This window comes from Dipodomys spectabilis, unplaced genomic scaffold (genome assembly GCF_019054845.1).
Source record: "Dipodomys spectabilis isolate Male_0828 unplaced genomic scaffold, ASM1905484v1 ptg000118l, whole genome shotgun sequence".
Taxonomy (NCBI): domain Eukaryota; kingdom Metazoa; phylum Chordata; class Mammalia; order Rodentia; family Heteromyidae; genus Dipodomys; species Dipodomys spectabilis.
Window position 1 is genome coordinate 3,736,541 of NW_024870795.1, and position 23,475 is coordinate 3,760,015.

Below are 23,475 nucleotides of genomic sequence, written 5' to 3' on the forward strand. Positions count from 1 at the left end.
AAGCAAAAGGGTCAGGGAGGCGGGTCTGTGAGCGCGCACGTGGGAACAGCGCGACGCCTCTTCCCGGAAGAAACGAAGAAACCCGGTTGTCAGAGAAGAGGGCGCAGGCGGTCGGCCCCGGGGACCCCGGGCGGGACAAGGCGCTAACGCCACTCTCGGGGAAGGTTAGGTAGCGACCACACCCACCTCAGCAGACGCAGATCCGACGTCAATCCTGGAGGGCCACGCCCCCTCCGCGAGACCACACCCCCTCTCCAGGGCGCCTGCGCGGCGCGAGAGCGCTTTTTACGACGCGGCGGACGCGGCGGCGCTTGGCGGCCGGAGCGGGGCGAGTTGGGCGCCGGCGGGCGGCGGGGTAGCGAGACGCGCGGGGCGGTGGCATCGCCATGTCGCACGGCCACAGCCACGGTGGGGGCGGCTGTCGCTGCGCCGCCGAACGAGAGGAGCCACCCGAGCAGCGCGGCCTGGCTTACGGCCTGTACCTGCGCATCGACCTGGAGCGGCTGCAGTGCCTCAACGAGAGCCGCGAGGGCAGCGGCCGCGGCGTGTTCAAGCCGTGGGAGGAGCGGGCCGACCGCTCCAAGGTGGGCCCGGCCCGGCCCGGCCCGGCCCAGGTTGAAAATAACCACAGCCCGGTCGCCGGCCGCTTTCCTATGCCGACCTCTTACTAGCCGTTTGGGAAACGAGTGGGGTTGAGTCTCCCCATCCCCACGTAGGGAAACTGAGGCCCAGAGAGGCCAGGCGGGCGCTCTGGCTGTCCGCAGCTCTGTTCCGAGGCCGGGAGGGGAGGGGAGGGTGTCCCTGAGAGCGTTTTCTCTGCTGGTTGACCCTCCCTGGGCCCGATGGGTGCCCGAGCGGATCGCCTGGTGGAGACCAGCGAGCGGGAGGTGATGGGTGTTTCCCAGCTTCGAGCCTGTTGAGGCCAAGGACCCTCTCTCCAGAAGAAACAAACCCTGGTCTTCCAGTTCGCGATCCAAGAGGCTTTCCCCATTGGGAACCCTCTATTTGGATGATCTGCGTCTGTTGAGAGCACTGTGGAGGAAATAAATTAGCTCCTCCAAGCTAATAAATCCTGGAAGACCAGGAAGCCTGTTTGCGTTGTTCCCAGTTTGTAGAACAGAGTGGGAGATGCCTGAAATTGTAGCCTCTCAGCAAATATTTTGCTTTCTCCTCCTCCCCCCTCCCCCCCAGTTTGTTGAAAGTGATGCAGATGAAGAACTTCTGTTTAATATTCCGTAAGTATCACCTGCCTGAGGCAAAGTCTGTACCCAGCTGCCTCTTCACTCAGCTTGTCGTTGGTTGTCTAGAGTACACATCTGTTTTCTAGAAATAGGGTAAATTACTTCCGGTGGGCTTCAGGAAGAAAGCATTCTGGCTCTCTTGGTGCAGACTAGAAACAGATATATTTATCGAATGATAGCTGAGAGGTTGAGGAAAATTTTTAGAATTTCAGACTGCCAGAGATGGACAGGATCTTAGAAATCATCTAGTAGAAGACTGCCAGATGAGTAGACTGAGGTCAGAAAGGGGTCTTGCTTGGGGGGGGGGGGTTGGTAATAGGGCTTGTCAAAGTTCAACCAGGACTGAATCCCAAGTTGACCAGGTTCTCTTTTGCATTTCGGCAGATTTACGGGCAACGTCAAGCTCAAAGGCATCATCATAATGGGAGAGGATGATGACTCACACCCCTCTGAGATGAGACTGTAAGTGATAAGAGCTTAGGCCCTCAAGAAGCTCCTAGTTCTCTTTCTCTGGTAACACTTTGTTCCAGAATGCCGTTTTTTTTTTTTTTTTGTTTTGTTTTGTTTTGTTTTTTCCTTTCTTTTACCAGCCTCAGTAGATTCTTTCTGCAACAGGTTCTGGGTCTCATCTCTTCTGGCATTAATGACTTTTATTTTTTGTGCTAGGGATAGAACCCAAGACCTTTGCAAATGCACCAAGGCAAGCACTGTACTCCTGAGCCCCATTCCCAGCCCGCTGACATTTTAAATGAAGCATCTTTAGGGCCAAAAGCTTATCTCTTTTTTTCCAAAGTGCTTACCATGGCATCATGCATTCAGAGAGCATTCAGTAACTGCCAGTTGCGTCGATGACTCTGCACTTTTCTAAACCCAGCTGCAGATCTCCATTGATCTTTATGACTCTACACTTGGAGGAAGCGTCAAAATTCCCTCTTGCCATTTCATGCAGTAGTCATCTTTGCATGTGTTGTGTTGATGTGGAATTTCTCCGGTCGAGTTTTTGTGGACTTTAGTTAGCAAGGTTCTGTGTACCTCTTGCAAAATGACACCTGTGGATGCCACCAGAGCTTGTGTTATGGATCCAGACACTTACTATCCGAATTCAGAGAAAATGACAGGCATGTACCAGTCCTTCACGCCTGAAATTCTAGCTATTCAGAAGGCTGAGACTTGGAGGATGGCTGTTGGAAGCCAGTTAGAGTAAAAAACGAGTAACAAGCCAGGCTGGAGATTTGGTTCAAAGGTAGAGTGTCAGTCTAGCAAGCAAGTTAAGCAAATTCAAGGCTTTAAAGTCAAACCCCTATACCACATAGATAGGAAGTGGGCAAATAGGTGATAGATAGATAGATAGACAGACAGACAGATAGATAGATAGATAGATAGATAGATAGATAGATAGATAGATAGATAGATAGATAGATGAGTCTATCTTCTGGAGGTAGGGTTCTTGTAGGTGCCTATTATCACTCCCAGCGTGAAATTTCCTACCGGAATCCTAATTCCAGGGTAGCCTTTCTTAAAGAAGAAAAGTGCTTTCTGAGTGATGGAGGAACTTTACATAAATCTTTTGTGTGTGCCTTCTACTTGAGCCATGCCTCCACTTCCAGCTTTTAGCTGGATAATTGGAGATAAAAGTCTCCAGATTTGGCTTCTTCCCAGGCAGGCTTTGAACCTCAAATCTTTCTATCTCAGCCTCCTGAATAGCTAGGATTACAATCATGAGTGTAGAAAATTGCTTTTAAATTTGTTGTTTTGTGGTTTAGAGATGAGCCTCTGAAATAAACTGCCTATATGTGGCTAGCTGCTCCATGGCTATGCTTTGATTTTCTTATATAAATGACAGTAGTGATAGTTCATTTCATGTGACTGTGATGAGACTTATATGAAATGCTTAGAACGACGGGGCTCTGAAATGTATGTAGCACACGTGTTAAGTATTTGTACCTGCTCATCCAAAACTGGGCAAACTTATGTTCCAGATTCTAAGCTGTCACTGATTGCAAATGCACTATTGATTTACATACAGTTAATAGAGGGGGAATAATAATACTTGGATTTAATGGCCTGGCATTGATAGGTTCAGAAACGTTGATAATCTTAAATCAGGGAAATATGAGGACAGAATAGATGTTAGGTGATATTAAGGAATTACTGTGTGCCTCAGATACGTTCTTTTTTTTTAGTCGGACGTGGGGCTTGAACTCTGGGCTTGGGCATTGTCCCTATGCTCTTCAGCTCAAGGCAAACGCTCTACCGCTTGAGCCACAGCACCACTTCCGGTTTTCTAGTGGTTTATTGGAGATGAGAGTCTCATGGACTTTCCTGCCCGAGTTGGCTTTGAATTGCAATCCTCAGATCTCAGCCTCCTGTGTAGCTAGAATTATAGACATAAGCCACCGGCGCCCGGCTTCAGATACGTTCTTTTAAAGAAATCCTTGATTTTTAGGAGTGTATGCTGAAATCTTTTTTGGGTAAAATTGTATATCTGTGTGTGGGTGTGTATGTGCGCACGCGTGCATGTGTACGTAACAAACTAGGGCTTGAACTTAGGTTCTGGATCCCTTTTCTCTTTTCTGTCAGTTGTGGGGCCTGAATTCCGGGCCTGGGCGCTGTCCCTCAGCTCTTCAGGTCTTCAGCTTAAGGCTAACGCTCTACCACTTGAGCCACAGCACCACTTCCAGCTTTTTCTGTTTATGTGGTGCTGAGGAATTGAATCCAGGGCCTCATGCATGTGAGGCAAGCACTCTACTGCTGAGCCACCTTCCCAGCCCTGTCCCTTAGCTTTTCTGCTCAAGGTTAGTGTTCTATCACTTGAACCCCAGCTCCACTTACAGTCTTTCAGTGTTTAATTGGAGATGAATTCTGTTTTTTTGGTGGTTCATTGGAGATGAGTCTCACAGACTTTCCTGCTGACTTTGAACCACAATCCTCGGATCTCAGCATCCTGAATAGCTAGGATTACAGATTATAGGCATGAGTCACTGGTACCTGGTAGTGTGAACATTTAGTTTTTGTGCTGGTCCTAGGGCTTGAACTAAGAGCCTGGGCACTGTCCCTGAGTTTCTTTTGCTCAAAGGTAGTTCTCTATCACTTGAGCCATACCTCCACTTTCAGCTTTTTGATGGTCAGTTGGAGATAAGTCTCATGGAGGGCTGGGAATGTGGCTTAGTGGTAGAGTGCTTGTTTGGCATGATGAAGCCCTGAGTTCGATTCCTATATAGGAAAAGCAGGAAATGGTGCTGTGGCTCAAGCCTTGAGCAAAAGAAGCTCAGGGACACTGCTCAGGCCCTGAATTCAAGCCCCAGGACACACACACACACACACACACACACACACACACACACACACACACACACACACACACACACACACACACACACACACACACACACACACACACACACACACACACACACACACACACACACACACACACACACACACACACACACACACACTCCTCTCTCCCCCTCCTTCCCTCTCCTTCACACACACACTCACACTCTTCTCTCCCCTTCCTCTCCTACACTCTCTCTTCCTCTCCCTCCCTTCCCCCCTCTCCCCCTCTCTCTCTCTCCCTCTCCCTCTCCTTCCCTTCCCCCCCCTCTCCCTCTCCCCTCTTTCCACCCCCCTCCTTCCTGGCCTGGCTTTGATTCTTGATCCTCAGATCTCAGCTACCTCAGTAGATAGGATTATAGGTGTGAGCCACTGGTACCTGACCTAAGCACTATTTCATGCTCTGTTTCTGTGAGATCAGCTTGTGTAGCTTCCATATGTAAGTAAGGACATAGTTTTTATTGTTCTGTGTCCGACTGTCTTAACATAATGTCCTCTAGGCTCATCCATGCTGTTCCAAATGACAGAAGATGCTTTTTATGACTAATACTTCACAGTGTATATATGCCACTTTCTATGTTCTTTCACTCATGAGTCTATATCTGAGCTACTGTGAACAGTGCCATAATAAGTAGCAGGTAGTAAAGTGTTGGTGTTTTTCTGTGTATTGTTTGTCCATACTGGGATTTGAACTTGACCTTGGCTTTCTTGTTCAAGGTTACTAGCACTACCCCACTTGAGCCACAGCACCACTTATGGCTTTTTGGTGATTAATTGGAGATAAAAGTCTCACGGGCTTTCCTGCCCAGGCTGGTTTGAACTGTGGTCCTCAGATCTCAGCCTCTTGAGTAGCTAGGATGACAGGTGTGAGCCATTGGTGCTGGTGTCTCCGACATACTGACTTTGTTTTCTTTGAGTAGGTGTCCCTGTGGAGCATGTGGCAGTTCTTTTCCTTGTTGTTTTTCTGTTTTTTTTTTTTTTTTTTCTTTTCTTCTATTGTTTGTTTTTGGTAGTTCATGGGGATTGAACTCAGCCTGGGTCCTGTCCCTGAGCTCTTCAGCTCAAAGTGAGTGCTCTACCACTTGAGCCACAGTGCCACTTTCCTGCCCGGGCTGGCTTTGAACTGTGATCCTCAGATCTCAGCCTCCTGGGTAGCTAGGATTATAGGCATGAGCCACTGGTGCCCAGCTGTTCCTTGTTTTTGTTTTCTTTCCAGTCCTGGGGCTTGAATTCATGGCCTGTACATTTTCCCTCAGCCTCCTTGTGCTCAAAGCTAGAGCTCTACTACTTGAGCCACAGCTCCACTTCACTTCCAGCTTTTTCTTTTCTTTTTTGGGTCCGGTTGTGGGGCCTGAACTCTGGGCCTGGGCGCTGTCCCTCAGCTCTTCAGCTCAAGGCTAGTACTCTACCACTTGAGCCACAGTGCCACTTCCAGCTTTTTTCTTTTTGCTTATGTGGTGCTGAGGAATTGAACCCAGGGCCTCAGGCATGCAAGGCAAGCGCTCTACCACTGAGCCATCTTCCCAGGCCATTTCCAGCTTTTTCTGAGTAGCTTATTTCTGCCCCAGCTGGCTTCAGACCACAATCCTCAGATCTCAGCCTCCCGAGTAGCTAGGATTATAGGCATGAGCCACCAGTGCTGGGCCCTATTCCTTGTTTTTGAGGATTCTTCTTATAGTTCTCCATCGTGACTATTCTAATTTGCATTCTCACTAATGGTATATACTAGTTCCTCTTTCTCTTCATTCTTACTAGTGTTTGTTACCTTTTTGATAACAGGTATCCTAACGGAGTGAATTGAACCCACAATGAAATTGTGGGTTTTATTTATTTGTGGTTTGAACTTGGGGCCTCATATTTCAGTTTATCACAAAGCCACACCTCCAGTCCTCCTTTTTGGCTCTTTGAGATGGGGTCTTACTACTTTTTGAGATTGGCCTCAAACTGGTGATCTTGCTTCTGTTACCTCAGTGCTGGGTTTACAGATGTGGTCTACCAAGCCTAGCTGTGAGTTCTGTATATATTCTGCCTTTTTTTTTGCTGGTATGGCCTCTCATTCTTACCTTTTGGCTTTTCAAGTTTACAGCTTGTGCTTTAATACTTGAACCTTCGCTTCTGGCTTTTTTTTCCTGGTTTTGAATTTGTAGGACTTGCTTTGAACTTTGATCTTCTGATTTTAACCTCCTGAATAGCAAGGATTATATATATGAAAGCTACCAATACCTGGCCAAGCCCTTATATATTATTATTTATTAATTATATTATATATTATTCCCTTGACTATTAATCCCTTGTTGAATGAATAAGTTTGAACTATATTTTGTTCTATAGGTTGAGAAACTGCTTTTACCTAGAGCGCTGCTGCACTGCCTTGTAAATACTGCTCAGAAATAGCCACCATTATTATTGTGCTCTGTATCATTCTTAGAAACACTTCAAAACTAACATTTGCTCTTTTAAGTTATATGTGTTTTGCTGCATCTAAAATCTAGGTGCCAGCTGGGCGCCAGTGGCTCACACCTGTAATCCTCGCTACTCGGGAGGCTGAGATTGGTTCAAAGCCAGCCTGGGCAAGAAAGTCTGTGAAACTCTTCAATAAACCACCAAAAAACTGGGAATGGTGCTGTAGCTCAAGTGGTAGAGCACTATCCTTGAGCTGAATAGCTGAGGGATAGCGCTCAGTCCCAGAGTTCAAGCCCCACTACTGACAAAAAATAAATAAAATAAAATCTAGGTGACTTTTTTTTTTTTTTGGCCTAGATTAACCAAACACCCTGGAGGTGGTGGTAATATGTAGGTTGGTGCTTCAGAATTTATGGGTGATACAGACCGGTGTTCCTTTCTAGAGGTTTCACCTTGTCTTTCCAAAAATCATTTGTGTGCTTGCAAAGTTAATGTGCATTTTCAAAATGGAAATCCCCAAATTGTGTTATCTTCATAACTGTAAGATGTGTAATCATGATGACTGACTGTATCAGGTACTGTTTGGACATCACAAATGCTTGAGGGTTGGGTCACATGATCTTATCTCTCAACAGTGTTTAATGTTTCTGCCAAAGTATGTATTGTTTTCCATGAGTACTCGTTGAATTTCACGTCCTCCGCTGAGCTGCTGGTTTTGTGCTGAGTTGCTTGTTCTCTCCAGGCACGTGACCTAGCCATCTCTGTATATTGCTTGTCATGCGATCTTAGCCTGCTCATAGATCCCACTGGTTTCTTTTTCTTTTCTTTTTTTTTTTTTCCTGAGGCAAGGTCTTGCTGTGTACCCCAGATCTCAGCAATTTTCTTGTTGGCGTAAAGATTTTCTAAAATTCAACCCCACTTTTTTTTTTTAATTTCCTTTTGATGGAACTAAAGCCAGGTGAACAGTTAAGGCAAAAGTGTAGACAAACTGAAAATTTTGATTATATGTATTTTTTGACTTTTGACTTTCCCTTCTCAGGTATAAGAACATTCCACAGATGTCATTTGATGACACAGAAAGAGAGCCAGATCAAACCTTTAGTCTGAACCGGGATCTTACCGGGGAGCTAGAGTATGCTACAAAGTAAGCATGGAACCTGTTTTGCTTCTCTGTGGCTTTTTAAATTTTTTCTTGTTAGAGTCTCTCCATATAGGCAGGGTGGCTACATGATCCTGCTGTCTCAGCCTTCTGGTGTTGGGATTGCAGGCATGCACCTGCATCTGTGGTTTTTCTCTCACTTGCTGGAGGTAGGAGTGTGTGTGTTTGTGTGTGTGTGTGTGTGTGTGTGTGTGTGTCCATGTTTCAGCTTCCTGAGTAGCTAGGATTTACAGGCATGAGCCACTCGTGCCCAGCTTCCAGTCTGACATTTTTCTGGATAATTGGAGATAGAGCCTTAAAAGCTTTTCTGCTGGTCTGGCTTCAAATCGTGATCCTCCAGGTCTCAGCCTCCTGCGTAGCTAAGATTACAGCTATAAGCCATCAGTGCCTGGAAACTTGGGAAATGTTTGGCAGAGGTTCAATGCCAGCCACAGAATTGTTAAAGCACCTGGCAGATTTGGATGTTGACCTAGTCTCAGGAAATATGTTTTTAGAATTCCTTTTTCTGTAGTAGGTTTCTAGTGAGTAGGCTGAGTTACATGTGACCACATCACCTTGTCATTAGTTTTCCCTTTTTCCTATGGGTAAGGTCAACACCAATACTTTAGAAGTCCATTTGGTTATACCCTGTTTCTCCTTCCTGTTCTTGTGGGTAAAAGCTGTGCTTCTTCGCTTTTTTTTTTCCTTTTCTTTTTTGGTCGTGGTACTTGAACTCTGGGCCTAAGTGCTGTCTCTGAGTTCTTCAGCTCAAGGCTAGCACTCTACCACTTGAGCCACAGCACCACTTCTGGTTTTCTGGTGGTTAATTGGAGATAAAAGTTTCACGGACTTTCCTGCCCAGGCTGGCTTTGAACCTTGATCCTCAAATCTCAGCCTCCTGGGTAGCTAGCTTTACAGGTGTGCACCACCCGCACCTGGCTTTGCTTTTTTATCTCTACTGTCACAGGCAGGATCTGACAATGCCTAGTAAATATTTACTGAATTATTACTTGTCCAAAGGAGAAAGAAGAATCCAAGCATGTTCTCTGATTTGCCTGACTTGCCACAAGTTGGAGCTGAACTGTTGTTTGCCTTAGTGGTGGAATGCTCACTGAGTAGTAACATGTCTTTTCTCCCTCCTTGCCATCTTCTAGAATTTCCCGCTTTTCAAATGTCTATCATCTCTCCATTCATATTTCTAAAAACTTTGGAGCAGATACCACAAAGGTCTTTTATATTGGCCTGAGAGGAGAATGGACTGAGGTAAGAGTGTTAATACATGTCCGAACATCATGGGGGCTTAGTGAGATGTCACTTGCTGTATTTGGGATTTTTCTTGGTTTCATAATTATGCACTGTCCTCCAGAGTCAAGGTGGTGTAAATGAGACAGGGCCTCTTTTCCCAGTGCCCCACTGGAGTGTCTGGGTCGATTAATGGCCTTTGCAAGTTTCTTAAGTTGGTCTTCACAGAGGAGAGCTTTAGAGACAGTTTCTAGTGAGGCACTGAATAAGCACCCTGCAGAGTGCCCTGGGAGAGAGTGGTTCTTGTGGCCACTGACCTGGCCTCCTATTGTTTTGCAGCTTCGCCGACACGAGGTGACCATCTGCAACTATGAAGCCTCGGCCAACCCGGCAGACCACCAGGTCCATCAGGTTTCCCCCCAGACACACTTCATTTCCTAGGGTGGCCTGGGCTCCCTCGGTGCTGTCAGTGGATGTGTATGACCGCCTGCTGGGAAGGACGAAGATGAGGCTCCAATGAGAGTTTCTGCTCCGGCCAGACTTCGTCTTAGAGGCTTTGCAGAAACCTGGCCTGAGGAGTGGCATGGGTGCCCAGGTCCACCATGGCTCTCTAGGCCCTGCAGATAGTGTAGGCCGGGTGGCATCTAGCAGTCATGGATAACACTTGCTTTTCCAGTCAGCGTGGCCATGGGTCCCAAGTGCTTGTGGGTTTGTGTGATTTTTTTTTTTTCATAATGGAAACTTCCTGGGCTGTAGGAATCCTACCACAGCCTCTGGTTTGTAGGGTTTTTTCCTTTTTTTTTTTTTCCATCATGAGGGTCTCTACCTAGAGACACGTGTCCCTGCTTGTTCCTTCTCTCTGTCATTGCTCGGCATTCTTGTCAAGTTACCCAGCTTGGAGTGGTCTGACACGCGCAGTGTCCTGTGGCGATAGCTGGAAAGGCAGGAAAGAGTCTCCTGTGCTTGGTCGCCTGGGAAGGTCTTCCTCATTACCTACCTAACCTGTTGGGGAGAGCATGGGATTTGTTTTTGTGTGTGCAGTAACCTGCTTGGGCTAAGTTTGAGAATTATCAGATTCCCTTTGGAGTCTCCCTAATGTTTACTAGCTTCTAACTTGTGTTGTTAGCCCATTGCTGAAATTTGGAGATCTCTTGAGTTCTCTGTTCATGGCTTTTATTCACTGTGACTAATAAGCTTCCTAATAAATCCTTGCCAGACTTAATGTTTGTATTTTCTTTTGTGTACTTGTTAGTACTGACGAAATACTTAGAACTATATTGTACTTTGAAATTTTTTGTTTTGATTTAGATGGATCATATGTGCCACAATTAAATCAAGACTAGATCAGTTTTTTTTAGGAAAAGTCAAGCTTGATTTTGTACAATGTGGCAAAAACACTTCCTCTTCCTCTGTTTTGTGAAGAGGTTGCTGTGGGTTCATCTATGTCCATTTCTCACAGGGGAGTAATCTCTGGGGCAACATGGGAAAAAACCAAGGAAGGACAGCTCTGGAGCACATCAAAAGCAAGGCTGGGGGCTGGGAAGGTGGCTCAGTGGTAGAGCGCTTGCCTTACATGCTTGAGACCCTGGGTTCAATGCCTCAGCACCACATAAGCAAAAAAGAAAAAAGCCAGAAGTGGCACTGTGGCTCAAGTGGTAGACCGCTAGCCTTGAGCTGAAGAGCTGAGGGACAGCGCCCAGGCCCAGAGTTTAGGCCCCATGACCGGACCCCTCCCCCCCCCCCCAAAAAAAAAAAAAACAAGGCTGAGGACATTACTCCTAAAGGTGAACCAGAGACTTGCAGCTTTCATTTGTAAGTCAGCACAGCAATTGAACAGAATTTAAGTATGTGAAAAGAGGTTTGCTCCCTTTCAGAAGACACAGAGTAAGGGCAGTTAGTGCTGTGTTTGATCCTCCTGCAGTTCCCCAAGGGGCTTGGCCCACACTTGTTAGGAGGATAAGAGTCACTTCTCTGGTTGGTTCTTAAAAATTCCACCATGCCAAGCCTTGTTGGGTTTCAAAATCCTGAAATGCAGCTGAAGTCAGCTGACTGTACATGTGGGGCCTTGGTGCACCAAGTCCCCTACCTACTCTTCAGCCACAGCCTCAGTTCCACTTGATTGTTTTGAGGATTAAGAGAGAATTTAAAATTTCTTACATGGAGCTGGGCGCTGGTGGCTCATGCCTGTAATCCTAGCTACTCTGGAGGCTGAGATCTGAGGGTCCCAGTTCAAAGCCAGCCTAGGCAAAAAAGTCTGAGACTTATCTCCAATTAACCACCAGAAAACCAGACGTGGCACTGTGGCTCAAGTGGTAGAGCACTCGCCTTGAGCTGAAGAGCTGAGGGACAGCGCCCAGGCCCAGAGTTCAGACCCTACAACTGACCCCCCCACACACACCAAAAAAAAATCTTACATGGGCCAGAGAAGGTGGAATCTCAGAGCAGTCTGGCCGTTAGTTCTGACTGAAGTAGAAATCACAGCCCTTGGGACTGGGCTCTTCATCTGAAGCTTCACTGAAGAATTCTGTGCTCTCTAGGAATGGTATACTTCTGGAGGCAGACCCAGCAAGGGTACAGCTGGTAGAGGGGGCAGTTTTTTGTTTTTTTCTTTCCTCTTTTGCAACACCCACTGGCCACTTGTTTCCTGTGACTCTGTTCCCACAATTCTTCCCTGTAGAATCCTTTTTTATTTGTTCTTCCTGTGCGCATGCCAGTCCTGTGGCTTGAATTCACAAAGCACTGTCCCTGAGCTCTTTTGCTCAAAGCTAACACTATACCACTTGAGCCATAGCTCCATTTTTGGCTTTTTGGGAGTTGGTGGACTTTCCTGCCTAGGCTGGCTTCAAACCTCAATCCTCAAATTTTAGTCTCCTAAGTAGTTAGGAGTATATGTGTGAACCACCTCCACCTGGCCAGAATCCTGGCTTTAAGGCTATCTCTGGATAAAGACCTCCTCTTGGTCTGGAGAAAAGTGCTTTGTTGAGTTTCCAAGTTTGTAGTTTTCTTCAGTTCACAGAAAAGACTAGGTTAAGCTGGAGAATTGAGGGGCAGCATGTCTTATTTCCTGTTTGCATATCCACATGCAGGGATATAGCTCCCAACTCAGCTTGCCTTCCAGCCTCCGTGGACCCTGAGCCCCTTTTCCACCCAGTGGTGGCCAAGTGAAGCCCTTCTGTTCTTGGCTCATTGGGTGGAGATTTGTGCACCCTGCATGGCATTGCCGGTCAGCACTGTCCTAGGAACGCCGCTGATGCCGATCAAGCTGTCCTGATGTGGCCTTTCCAGAGTGAGGAAGGCCTGGCACTGCCTTTACGGTGCTCACATGGCCTCACGGAGCCTAGAAGCAAAGCTCTGGAGTAGCAGGTTGGTCATTATAATTTTATAGCTTAGGAAGCAGGTCAAGAAAGGCAGTTCTTGTGATCTTGAGGTCGCTGATTATTTACTTATCCCTGGGTCTCAGCTTTACCATCTTTACGATAGGGCTGGCGGGGCCAGGTCTCTCGGGTCAGAGTGTGACTCCATCCGTGATCGTGGAGTGGGTCCCGGGGGGCAGGTCCCAACAACACGGCGCAGGAACAGCAGCGTCGGGCGTTGCGCGGAAGGCGCGGTCGCGGCTGTTCCTGCTGAGGGGAAGAGCAGTTCGGCGGCGGCGGTGCCCGGGCCGCAGCGCGGGGCGGCGGTGGCAGGGGAGGGGCAGGCTCCGCCGCCGGAGGCGCGGCCCCGGGTCGCAGCATGGCAGCCCCCGCCGGGAAGCCCGGGCCCGCTTCCGGGTTTGGTACGGCCGGCCGGGCCACTTCCGGCAGCGCGATGGCGGGGCTCCCGCGGCCCGGGCGGAAGTTCCGGCGGGGGCGGCCGAGGGGGCACAGTGTCTGCGGGAGGACGGGCAGCATCGCCGAGCCCGCGGTCTCGCCAGCCCCAGGGAGTGAGGTGCGGGGCCCTGGGGGGCGGCGGCCCGGGGCGCAGGGGGCGGCGGCGCGGCCGGACCCGGGGGCGCGGGGGGCGCGCGCGGCCGGGCGGGGGCTGCCCGCGGGGGGCGAGCGGGGCTTCGCGGTCGGGAGGACGGCGGTCCGATCCCCCCGCGGGGCGGGGCCTCCCCGGGTCAGAGGTGCTGGCCGCTCGGTGGGGAGGGGCCCATCTTGAGTCAGGTCGGGAGTTGTGGCAGCTGGGGGACCCGGGGTCTTGCCGGGGGATGGGGAGGGGGGGACCGGGGAGTCGGGCGAAGGGGGCGGGCGCCCCGCGGTGGAGACGGAAGGGGACCCCGTCGGGGTGCGCTGCGCGGAGGACTGAGGACCCGGGGTAGTAGGGCCAGCCCGGTGAGGGCCGGGCCGGGCCGGGGCTGGAGGGTGGGAGCGGGTCGGGGAGGCTGGCGCCCCAGGAGGGTTGGGTGCTTAGAGGCAGGTGGCGCCAGCTTCCGGACCTTGAAGGATGCTAAGCGCGGGGAGGGGCCAGCCGGCTTGACGTTCTTGGGGTGTTGGGAGTCCCAGAACCTGTTCAGCTGGGGGCCCATTTGGAGTCACTTGGCCCCAGCACCAGCAGCCGCACCAGCAGCAGCAGGTAGCCTTTGCGCCGGGGCGTGGAACACTGGTTGTGGGGTGGGTGGCAGGTGGGGTGGGGGGGTCCTTAGCCTCTCAGGGGATCCCGGGGGCCCTGGGAATGGTTGAGCCAGAAATGATGGAGTGGGGGCTAGATGGAAGGAAAAGGAGGAAAGATGGAGAAGACGGGGACAGGGAGCTGGAAACATATTTCTCTGGCATTTTTCTCCCCTTCATTTTCCCTAAGTGCTGAGATTTGGGGAGGAGGAACCCCAGGAGTCTAGAGAAGGGATACTAGGGGACCAAGGAGGAGGCAGTTTGCAACGAGGGAGTTACCATCTTCCTCCCACTTCTGCTCCCTGCCTGTCTAGAGCAAGCTCAGCCTCTGGGGTTCAGCCAGAACCAGGGAATGAGTTCTGGACCACTTAGGAGACTACCTTTGCTTCTTTTGGAGGCCAACTTCCAGTCGTTCTGTCTTGGACTTTTTGGTGCCAGTACTGAGACGTCAATATCCTACCCCTATCCTTCCCCCTTATTTTGGTGCTGGTTCTGGGGCTTGAACTTGGGGTGTAGATGCTGTCTCTGAGCTATCTTGCTCAAAACTGTTGCTCTACCACTTGAGCCACAGTTCCACTTCTGGCTTTTTTGGTAACTAATTGGAGAAAAAAGTCTCAATGGATTTTCCTGCCTGAGCTGGCTTTGACCCTCTCAGCCTCCTGAGTAGTTAGGATTACAGGTGTGAGCTCTTTTGGATTTGTGGTGGTTAATTGGAGATAAGTCTAGCCCAGGCCCAGTGGCTCAACGCCTGTAATCCTAGCTACTCAGGAGGCTGAGATCTGAGGATCACAGTTCAAAGCCAGCCTGGGCAGGAAAGTCCAGGAGGCACTTTTTTTGTTTTTGTTTTTGGTCGGTTATGGGGCTTGAACTATAGGCCTGGGTGCTGCCCCTCAGCTCTTTAGCTCAAGGCAAGTGCTCTACTACTTGAACCACAATGCCACTTCGGGCTTTTTCTGTTTATGTGGTGCTGAGGAATCAAACCAAGGGCCTCATGCACGCAGGGGAAGCACTCTACCACCCAGTCACTTTCCCAGCCCTCCAGGTTCAGCCACTAGGGGTCCTAAAAACCAGGGAGGTTGAGGCAGCAGTGAGGTAAGGAACATTTTTGGTTTTGTTTTTTTTTTTGTCAGTCATGGGGCCTGAACTCTGGGCCTGGGCGCTGTCCCTCAGCTCTTCAGCTTAAGGCGAGTGCTCTACCACTTGCGCTACAATGCCACTTCCGGTTTATTGGAGTAGTGGTTTGTTGGAGATAGGAGTCTCACAGACTTTCCTGCCCTGGCTGGCTTTGAACCGTGATCCTCAGATCTCAGCCTCCTGAGTAGCTAGGATTTCAGGCCTGAGCCACCGGCGCCCGCCCCCAGGAGACTCTTATCTCCAATTAACCACCAGAAAACCAGAAGTGGCGCTGTGGCACTGAGGCCCTGAAGCCAAGCCCGACAACTGACAAAAAAAAAAAAAGGAAGATTGCCTGTCCAAGCTGGCTTCCCGCCATGATCCTCAGATCTCAGCTTCCTGGGTAGCTAGGATTATAGGCATGAACTATGAGTGTCTAGCTAGCTTGCACCTCTTGCCTGTCTTTTCTGCACCCAAGATTGAACCTGGGTGCTGTGGGGTCTGTTGGCCTGTGTGTGCCTCTTGAGCTAGGAGGCTGTCTGCCTGGCTGTGTTCTGAACCAACTGCCCCTCGTTCTTCCAGGCCCAGCCTGCAGGGACTCCTGCAGTGTATGTGTGGTAACACCATGTCTGTGCCCCTGCTCACTGACGCCGCCACCGTGTCTGGAGCTGAGCGGGAAACAGCTGCGGTAAGGTCCCTGGCACTCTTAGCAGCCTCTAGACCAGATCTAGTAGAGGACGATGGCCTGGAGAGGTGTGGGAAACGTGGAGGTGGCAGTGAGGAGAAGGGAGTAGCCTCAAGCCAGGAGGTCAGGGTTAATCACCTGTTGGCTCCTGTGTCAGCTCCCTCAGGGGACTGGGCTGGGGAGGGGTGAGCTGAAGCTGAGGATGGAAAGGGGAGCTTCCCACCTCCCCGTGTGTTACTCTTTTTCCAGGTTATCTTTTTACATGGACTTGGAGACACAGGGTGAGAGCAAGGATGGGGTGTTCCTTGGGGAGGGGGCAGGGCCTAGCAGGCAGGGGCTGCCCGTTCCCACAACACTGTCTCTTTTCCTTTCCGTCCTACAGGCACAGCTGGGCTGACGCCCTCTCCACCATCCGGCTCCCTCACGTCAAGTACATCTGTCCCCATGCGTAAGTATCTCAGCGAGGGAAGGCTCAGGGGGTGTCCTGTGCTTCCCAGCCTGCCCCGTTCTCTGTCAGCTGCTTCCTCCGTCAGCTGCTTCCTGGGCTGGGGCACTGAGCATGTGCTCCTACCCCCAACCCCAGGGGCTTAGACCCCAGATCTCCTGGAACCAGCGCTTCCTGGGCCCCTTCCCCAAGTACTCACCCACCGATCTGGAATCCCTGTCACCATGTTAGATGGATCTTCTTCACTTCCAGTGCTCCAGCCACAGCCTCCAGCCCCACGTGGCAGGTTGCCTGGCAACACCTTAAACACAGGCCCTGCCTGCTGGGAGGGGCCTCCAGGGGCTGCTCTGTTCCCTCCCTGTTTCTCTGCTGTGGCTTCCTTATCCCTCTAAGCATCATGGCCCTCTGGCTCTCCCTCCCAGGCCTAGGATCCCTGTGACACTCAACATGAAGATGGTGATGCCCTCCTGGTAAGTTTAGAGGGGAGCTGGGAGCTGCAGGGGGCTGGCTGGGCTTTCCAGCTGCTTCCAACGCCTCTGGTCACCCAGGTTTGACCTAATGGGGCTGAGTCCAGATGCCCCAGAAGATGAGGTTGGCATCAAGAAGGCAGCAGAGAACAGTAAGACCCCCCCCCCCCCGCATCCTCCCTTCCTGAAAGCACTGGGCAGTGACCACCCGACTCCCTTAGGTGGGGGGAGCTCCCCAGCCACTTCCTTCACCCAGAGTCATGCCCCTCTCCCCAGTCAAGGCCTTGATTGAGCACGAGATGAAGAACGGGATCCCTGCCAATCGGATCGTCCTGGGTGGCTTTTCACAGGTGAGGGAGGAGTGAAGGGGAGGGGCTGGGTGGGTGAGCTGTACCCTCATGACCTGCCCTTGTGTCCTTTCTCCAGGGTGGGGCTCTGTCCCTCTACACAGCTCTCACCTGCCCCCACCCTCTGGCTGGCATCGTGGCATTGAGCTGTTGGCTGCCCCTGCACCGGAACTTCCCCCAGGTGATTGTCCCACAGCCCCTCCTACCCTGGGTGTCCTAGCTGCGTGGTCCTCGTGCTGCAGCCTGGCATGGCCCTCTGTCTGCTCCACAGGCAGCCAATGGCAGTGCCAAGGACCTGGCCATCCTTCAGTGTCATGGGGAGCTGGACCCCATGGTACCTGTTCGATTTGGAGCCCTGACAGCTGAGAAGCTCCGGTCGGTTGTCACACCTGCCAGGGTCCAGTTCAAGACCTACCCAGGTGTCATGCACAGCTCGTGTCCGCAGGTCAGTGCGGGCAGCTGTTACCACCTTCTCCCTTCTCCCTCCAGCCCAGAGCCTCACCATTTTCTCCAACCCCAGGAAATGGCAGCTGTGAAGGAATTCCTTGAAAAGCTGCTGCCTCCAGTCTAGCCGGAGTCACTGGCCCCAGTGCAGTCCCCAGCTCCTGGGAGACCCAGCAAGCAAGCACCGCACTGTCTTGGATCTGAGCCGGTTGAGCAAGCCCCTGTCCTCTCCCCACCACCCTGCCCTCTTCCTACCGGCCTCTGGGGCAGGCAGCTGAGGCCTGGCCAGGCCTTCCCTGCCGTCCCCTGCCACCTGGTAGTCTGCAGCAGGAGTGGGCTACTCTTCACCCCACATCCCCGGAGGCGGGGCCCCCGGCAGCAGTATTGGAGGGGCTGTAGGCAGCGGGAGAAAGGGGCCCAGCTGCTGACCCACTCACTCAGGACCTCACTCACTAGCCCCGCTTTGGGCCCCCTCCTGCGACCTCAGGGTTTGGCCCCTGGGCCCTCCCAGGCCCCACCCCAGCAACTCTGCCCAGATAATCGTGTGTCTCCTGCCTCACTGCAGCTGCTTCTCAATCATGAATGTGTTCGTGGCCCCGGCCCCTGGCTGCTGCGGGCTGCTTGCTGCAGGGCAGGCAGGTGGAGTGGAGTCCAGGGGCCTTCCCTCAGCTGGTCCCCCACTTGGGGGCTGGACCCTGCCTCCCTGCTGCCCTCCACCCTCACAGGCCTGGAGCCTGCAGGGCTGGATTGAGGCACAAGGTTCCCCCTGGCTGTCTGACCCCCACCATGTCCCCACTCTAGTACTAGGGAGGTTGTGGGGGAGGATTGTGTTTCCATGTCTTCTGTCTTCATGTGGTTTTGGGTGTTTTTCTTGTGTCCTGGATTCCAATGAAATTAAAGAAACTGCTTCCTCAGCTCTTAGGCCTGCCTGGTTCTGTTCAAGGTGTGCGTGCAGAGTAGATGTAGCAAAATGCTCAGTGTAAGAAAAGGTTTATTAAAATACTTAGGAAAACCCCCCTGTGGCAGTCTACATCAGTGCCTGGGAGGTGTGTGGTCCGGGAGCCCCGCCTCCTCCGCCCCTCTGGTGGTCCTGCAGGAGCTAAGGGATGCTGCCCCAGCTCCCCGTCAGTGGAGCCGGTGGCCTCTTGCCTGGAGGGCTGAATGGACCCTGCTTGGGTTTGAGGTAGGATAGCCTCAGCTTGGCCCCAGAGCTTCAGGGTGATGTGTCCTGCAGGAGGCTGGGAGGCCGCAGAACAGGCAGCTGCTTCTCTTCCTTTCCTGGTCCATGGTAGGGGAAGTTCCTCAGGCCTGCGCCCCAAATCCTGACGGATTCTGCTGCTGCCAGCGCCACAGATCTTCACCTATGACGGGTGTGGGTGTCAGGGCCCGCCCTGAGGGCAGCCCAGGGAAGACGCCCTTGCCCTCGCTGTCCCAGGTCAGTCAGCACTCACACATCCTGTCCAGTCCCAAGACTGCTGTCCAGCCCAGCTCCTCGTGGGCCAGGCTGGGGTTAGCGTAACAGGCTGCCACATCGCCTTCCCGCCGTGCCACCACCTTGTATGGGATCTGTGAAGAGGGAGAAGTTTCACTGAGCGCCTGCCACTGAAGTGCCAGGCAGCCACAGGGTTCTGGGTATGCTGGGTGCCCAGTGGGTGGGCAGAGGCAAGCGCCCAGGCTCTCCACTGCCAAGAGCTGGGCGGGGCCTACCTTCTTCCCTGAGGCCTTCTCCATGGCTTGGACCATCTGCAGCACCGAGTAGCCCGTGCCCGTGCCGAGGTTGTAGATCTGCCCCGGGGAACAGGGTTCATGGGTGAACTAGACTGTGCGGGCCCCGCTGTCCACAGCTCTGTTCCCCTCCCTCCCTGGCTGCTCTACGCTCCCTACCCGGCAGCCACACTGTTCCTTCAGCTTCTTCAAGGCTGCGATGTGGCCTTTGGCCAGATCCACAACATGGATGTAGTCCCGGACCCCTGCAGAGAACAAGGTGGTAGGACGGGGAAGTTGCCCCCCCCCCCCCCCCCCCGTCTCTCCTGACCCCCACTCTTGGGCCCTCCTGGTCCTGGGCTCACCGGTGCCATCCTCTGTGGCATAATCATCACCAAAGACATTCAGGGCCTCCCGTCGTCCGATGGCCACCTAGGGCAAGGCTCAGGTCAGCTCCTTCGAGGTCCTCAGCTATATCCCTGTGCCAACCCCTCCAGCCCTTTGCTGCCCCCTACCTGGGAGACATAGGGCATGAGGTTGTTGGGAATGCCCTGGGGATCCTCGCCAATGCGGCCGGAGGCGTGGGCACCGGTGGGGTTGAAGTACCGCAGCAGCACTGCATTCCAGGTCTGAGAGATGCAGGCACGGTGGAACAGGGGTGCAGGCAGTGCGTTCCAGTTCACAGTTCTCTGCCTCACCTCTGTCGGTTTTCTAGAAATGGCCAAGGGATGGGGATCCTCCCTCCTTGCTGTGACCTTGGGCACATCACCTCAACTTTTTTTTGTCCATTGCAGGGCTTGAACTCTGGGCCTGGGCGCTGTCCCTCAGCTCTTCAGCTCAAGGCGAGCGCCCTACCACTTGAGCCACAGCGCCACTTCTGGCTTTTTTTCTGCTTATGTGGTGCTGAGGAATTGAATCCAGGGCCTCATGCCTGCAAAGCAAGCGCTCTACCACTGAGCCACCTTCCCAGCCCTCAACTTTTTTTTTTTTTTTTTTTTCCATACTGGGGATTGAACTTAGGGTCTTATACTTGCTAAGCAGATACTCTTACCACTGAGCTACTCTGGGGGGTTGGTTACTTTCTAGACAAGGTTGCATTTTCTGTTTAGGCTAGCCTGGACTGTGAGCTTATTTGCACTTCCCTGTGTCACTGAGATGATGACTGGACTCTTAAGTCCTAAAACTGTTTTTTTTTTGTCCAAGCTGGCTTGGAACCATAATCATCCGATCTCTGCCTCCCAAGTAGCAGGTGTAATAGGCTTAAACCATTGCACCTGGCTCAGCACTACCACTTTTTTAAAAATTTTTATTTTGTCAAGGTGATGCACAGAGGGGTTATGGTTACGAAAGATAGTGATTCCATTTGTTGTCTAACTACCACTTCTTTTTTTTTTTTTTTTTTTTGGTCTGTCATGGGGCTTGAATCCTGGGCCTGGGCACTGTCCCTCAGATTTTCAGCTCAAGGCTAGCACTCTACCACTTGAGCCACAGCACAACTTCCAGTTTTCTGATGGTTCATTGGAGATAAGAATCTCATGGATGTTCCTTCCCAGGTTGGCTTTGAACCGTGATCCTCAGATCTCAGCTTCCTGAATAGCTAGGATTACAGGCGGGAACCACTGACGCCTGGCCAGCACTACCACTTCTAAGCCTTAGCTTACTCTTTGGGGTGGAGAGTGGTCAGGAGTCCATCTTCAAACTCAAGGGTAGCACCAGGAGCCAGTAAGTGAAGCCAGTGCTGGGTCAAGGGGCTCTCACCTTGTCTGCCCGGCATAGGTCCTGGATCATTTCCTCAATGAAGAACTTGGACTTGCCGTAAGGGTTGGTACAAGCCCCGGTTGGGTGGGCCTCGTCCAAGGGCAGGTACTGGGGGTTCCCATAAACAGTAGCTGAGCTGCTGAACACCAAGTTCTTCACTTCATGAGCCCTCATGATCTAGCCAAGGGAAGGGAAGGTGAGGAGTGGCCTGTGGCACACATCTCAGTTCCACCTGCCACCCCTATCACTGGGAGGGTAGGCCTAAGGTGGCACTAACAAACAGGGACATTAAGGCTGGGAGGAAAGGAAAGACGTGTTCAAGATGATGCAGCTTGGGGCCTATCTGACTCCCATGAAAGCCCTTACTCATGGTGGCCAGCACTGCTGGCCAGTGCAGCCCAGGCCTCTTACCTCCAGAAGCTGAATGGTCCCTGTCAGGTTAACTCTATAGTAGTCCAGAGGCTTCTGCACTGACTCGCCCACAGCCTTGAGCCCAGCAAAGTGGATGACAGCTTTAAAACTGTGCTGTGGGGGCAAAGCCAGGGTTGGAGGCAGCTTGGAGGGCCTAGCCCTTGGCAATGAAAGGACTCTTCAGCTTACCTGCTTGCCTGCTAGCTCTGCCAGACCCCACCTTCTTGAGAAGGCCCACCAATAACCCCCTGAGCACCCACCTTTTTGAAGAGATATTGTAAGGCTGCCTGGTCCAAGATGTCCATCTCCTCAAACTCTACAGAGCGGCCAGTCAGCTCCTGTACCCGCTGCAGGCTCTCAGGCAGAGTGCCCCCTCCTGGTGAGGGAGTAGAAGACATCCACATGAAGAGATGGGGTTCTGGATGCAGGGTTTTCCTCCTCCATGCCCTCCACAGCCCCAGCCCCAGAGCCCCACGCCCACACTCACCGCGGATGGCATTATGGAAGTTGTCGATGACCACGGGTGAGAAGCCTGCCTCCAGCAGCTCCAGCACTGTGTGGCTGCCAATGTAGCCGGCCCCGCCTGTGACCAGGACCTTCTCTGCCATTGCACCTGGCCCAGGGCAGTGTCAGCTGTGGCCAAACTCAGGGCCTTGGATGGAACATTTCTCATTAGGTGAGCCTAGGGACTATCTCAGCCTCCTGAGAAGCTAGGATTACAGGCGTGAGCCACTGTACCCAGCTAGGTACCCTATTTTCAAGTTCCAATTGACTCAGGGTTGGGAAGATGGACTCGTGAGGACTCATACTTCCAGTCCAAATGTCTAGAGACTGGACAGTCCGGGCAGACGGGAAAATGGCAGCAGGACTGGGACTCCAGGAGCCCAGCTGGAGGTTCTGTCCATGCAACTGAGGCCTCTACTCTCGCTAGGTGTCAACTGTTTCCAGCTCTAGGCATCCCGCTCCCTTCTTCCCTTTCCCTCGAGTCAGTTTAGAGGAAGCAGGAAATGCACTATGCATATGTCCTCCAGGGTGGGGTCCCTTAGCCAGACAGGCTGAGTCCAACTCCGGGACTGGTGACCCACAGTCCTGAGCTGCCCGCCTGCCCCACCCCAGGGCAGCGGCTGAGCTCAGTCTGCCAGGGCCGGCCCAGCCCCACTCTTAGCTTGGAACTACGGAAACCGTCCAGCCTCCAGGCCACTGGGTGGGCCAGTGTCGACGTGGACCTGGCCCAGGCTCCACTGCCAGGTGTGCATCCCCGCCCGGAACAAATTCTGCCAGCGGAGGGGGCGGGGCGGGGCGGGGCGGGGCGGGGGCCCCGGACACTGCGGCCTTTCATTCCGGCGACCTGGCCGGCTGCCGCCTTCCTCCGAGCCACCTAACCCCCTTCTGTGCTCATCCGGTGCCGTCCCCGGCTGGGCGCCCGCTCGTGCCAGGCTCCGTACCCCGCGCCTGTGCGTGCTGACCCTGGCCCTCTACAGCGGAGGGTATCGGGGCCAGCGGGGCGAAGTGCTTTGCCTGCGATCCCACCGCAGGCGAGGGCCCGGCGGGAGCGGCCGTCCAGGCTCGCCGCCCGCCCCCTCCACGCGGCTCCCCGCCGGCCTCGGCTCGCCCGGTGCCCCCGCCGAGCCCCGCAGCGGCCGCGGCCCGCCCTGGGAGGCGGCGAGGTTGGCCCGAGGCCCGCGCCATCCCGACCCGGGGATGACCTTGGTCGACTGCCACCGCCTCAGTTTCCCCAGTCTGTACAATGGTGAGGAACGGGTGCCGGGCCGTGGCTCCGTGGCTGTCGGGGCCGGGAATGAATGAACCCAGAGCACTCGGGCCATCACAGCGGGACGCGAGAGCCGAAGAGGCCCGGAACACGCCCAGCGCTCCGGCAAGTCCCTTGCTCCCCGCCGACCACCCGCCCAGCCCTTCCTTCCCTTCATCCCTCCGCCCGAACCTGCCGGGGTTGCGCGCCCTGCGCTGGCTCCTGCGGCGCCGCCTCCCGCGCCCCGCGCGGCGGCCCCTTTAAGGGCTGGCAGCCCAGCCTGGCTCCGCCCCGTCCCGCCCCCAAGGAAACGTGTCGTGGGGTTACGGGGTCTCCGCGGGGACAAAAGGCCGGAGCTGCTGTCAGGCGGCCGCGCGGCGCGTTCCCACGGAGGCCGGAAGG

General features: G+C 53.0%; 3 protein-coding genes across 4 annotated transcripts; 2 read left to right on the plus strand and 1 right to left on the minus strand.

Annotated features, from left to right (window-relative positions):
- The first annotated feature begins 283 nt into the window (after nucleotides 1-283).
- Pithd1 (PITH domain containing 1) lies at nucleotides 284-10,582 on the plus strand. Its single transcript, XM_042688715.1, has 6 exons — nucleotides 284-584; nucleotides 1,192-1,235; nucleotides 1,626-1,703; nucleotides 8,020-8,124; nucleotides 9,273-9,381; nucleotides 9,700-10,582. The coding sequence occupies exons 1-6, from the start codon at nucleotides 387-389 to the stop codon at nucleotides 9,799-9,801; spliced, it is 636 nt and encodes a 211-aa protein (XP_042544649.1). The 5' UTR covers nucleotides 284-386; the 3' UTR covers nucleotides 9,802-10,582.
- Nucleotides 10,583-13,168: 2,586 nt separating this feature from the next.
- On the plus strand, nucleotides 13,169-18,364 carry Lypla2 (lysophospholipase 2). Its single transcript, XM_042688460.1, has 10 exons — nucleotides 13,169-13,287; nucleotides 15,645-15,750; nucleotides 15,997-16,028; nucleotides 16,130-16,195; nucleotides 16,615-16,662; nucleotides 16,741-16,811; nucleotides 16,936-17,009; nucleotides 17,086-17,187; nucleotides 17,278-17,451; nucleotides 17,527-18,364. Exons 2-10 carry the CDS (start codon nucleotides 15,673-15,675, stop codon nucleotides 17,575-17,577), a joined length of 696 nt encoding a protein of 231 aa, XP_042544394.1. The 5' UTR covers nucleotides 13,169-13,287; nucleotides 15,645-15,672; the 3' UTR covers nucleotides 17,578-18,364.
- A 60-nt stretch (nucleotides 18,365-18,424) lies between these two features.
- Nucleotides 18,425-23,327, minus strand: Gale (UDP-galactose-4-epimerase). 2 transcript variants are annotated; one of them, XM_042688457.1, is made up of 11 exons: nucleotides 23,266-23,327; nucleotides 21,811-21,936; nucleotides 21,584-21,699; nucleotides 21,324-21,437; nucleotides 20,913-21,089; nucleotides 19,670-19,783; nucleotides 19,520-19,586; nucleotides 19,335-19,420; nucleotides 19,158-19,235; nucleotides 18,902-19,016; nucleotides 18,425-18,811 (listed from the first exon to the last, which is right to left on the minus strand). In XM_042688457.1, exons 2-11 carry the CDS (start codon nucleotides 21,929-21,931, stop codon nucleotides 18,753-18,755), a joined length of 1,047 nt encoding a protein of 348 aa, XP_042544391.1. In that variant the 5' UTR covers nucleotides 21,932-21,936; nucleotides 23,266-23,327; the 3' UTR covers nucleotides 18,425-18,752. The 2 variants fall into 2 exon arrangements, with proteins under 2 accessions (XP_042544391.1, XP_042544390.1); XM_042688456.1 differs by having other exon boundaries at nucleotides 21,811-21,975; nucleotides 23,266-23,323.
- Between the last annotated feature and the right edge of the window lie 148 nt (nucleotides 23,328-23,475).

Coding starts and splice junctions, on each gene's coding strand:
- Pithd1 (XM_042688715.1), top strand. CDS start 387: ATGTCGCACGGCCACAGCCACGGTGGGGGCGGCTGTCGCTGCGCCGCC. Junction 8,125..9,272: donor GAGCTAGAGTATGCTACAAA/GTAAGCATGGAA, acceptor GCCATCTTCTAG/AATTTCCCGCTTTTCAAATG. Junction 9,382..9,699: donor TGAGAGGAGAATGGACTGAG/GTAAGAGTGTTA, acceptor ATTGTTTTGCAG/CTTCGCCGACACGAGGTGAC.
- Lypla2 (XM_042688460.1), top strand. CDS start 15,673: ATGTGTGGTAACACCATGTCTGTGCCCCTGCTCACTGACGCCGCCACC. Junction 16,663..16,740: donor AAGATGGTGATGCCCTCCTG/GTAAGTTTAGAG, acceptor CTGGTCACCCAG/GTTTGACCTAATGGGGCTGA. Junction 17,188..17,277: donor TGCACCGGAACTTCCCCCAG/GTGATTGTCCCA, acceptor TCTGCTCCACAG/GCAGCCAATGGCAGTGCCAA.
- Gale (XM_042688457.1), bottom strand. CDS start 21,931: ATGGCAGAGAAGGTCCTGGTCACAGGCGGGGCCGGCTACATTGGCAGC. Junction 21,700..21,810: donor CTTCCATAATGCCATCCGCG/GTGAGTGTGGGC, acceptor CTCCCTCACCAG/GAGGGGGCACTCTGCCTGAG. Junction 18,812..18,901: donor CTTGGGACTGGACAGGATGT/GTGAGTGCTGAC, acceptor CACCCGTCATAG/GTGAAGATCTGTGGCGCTGG.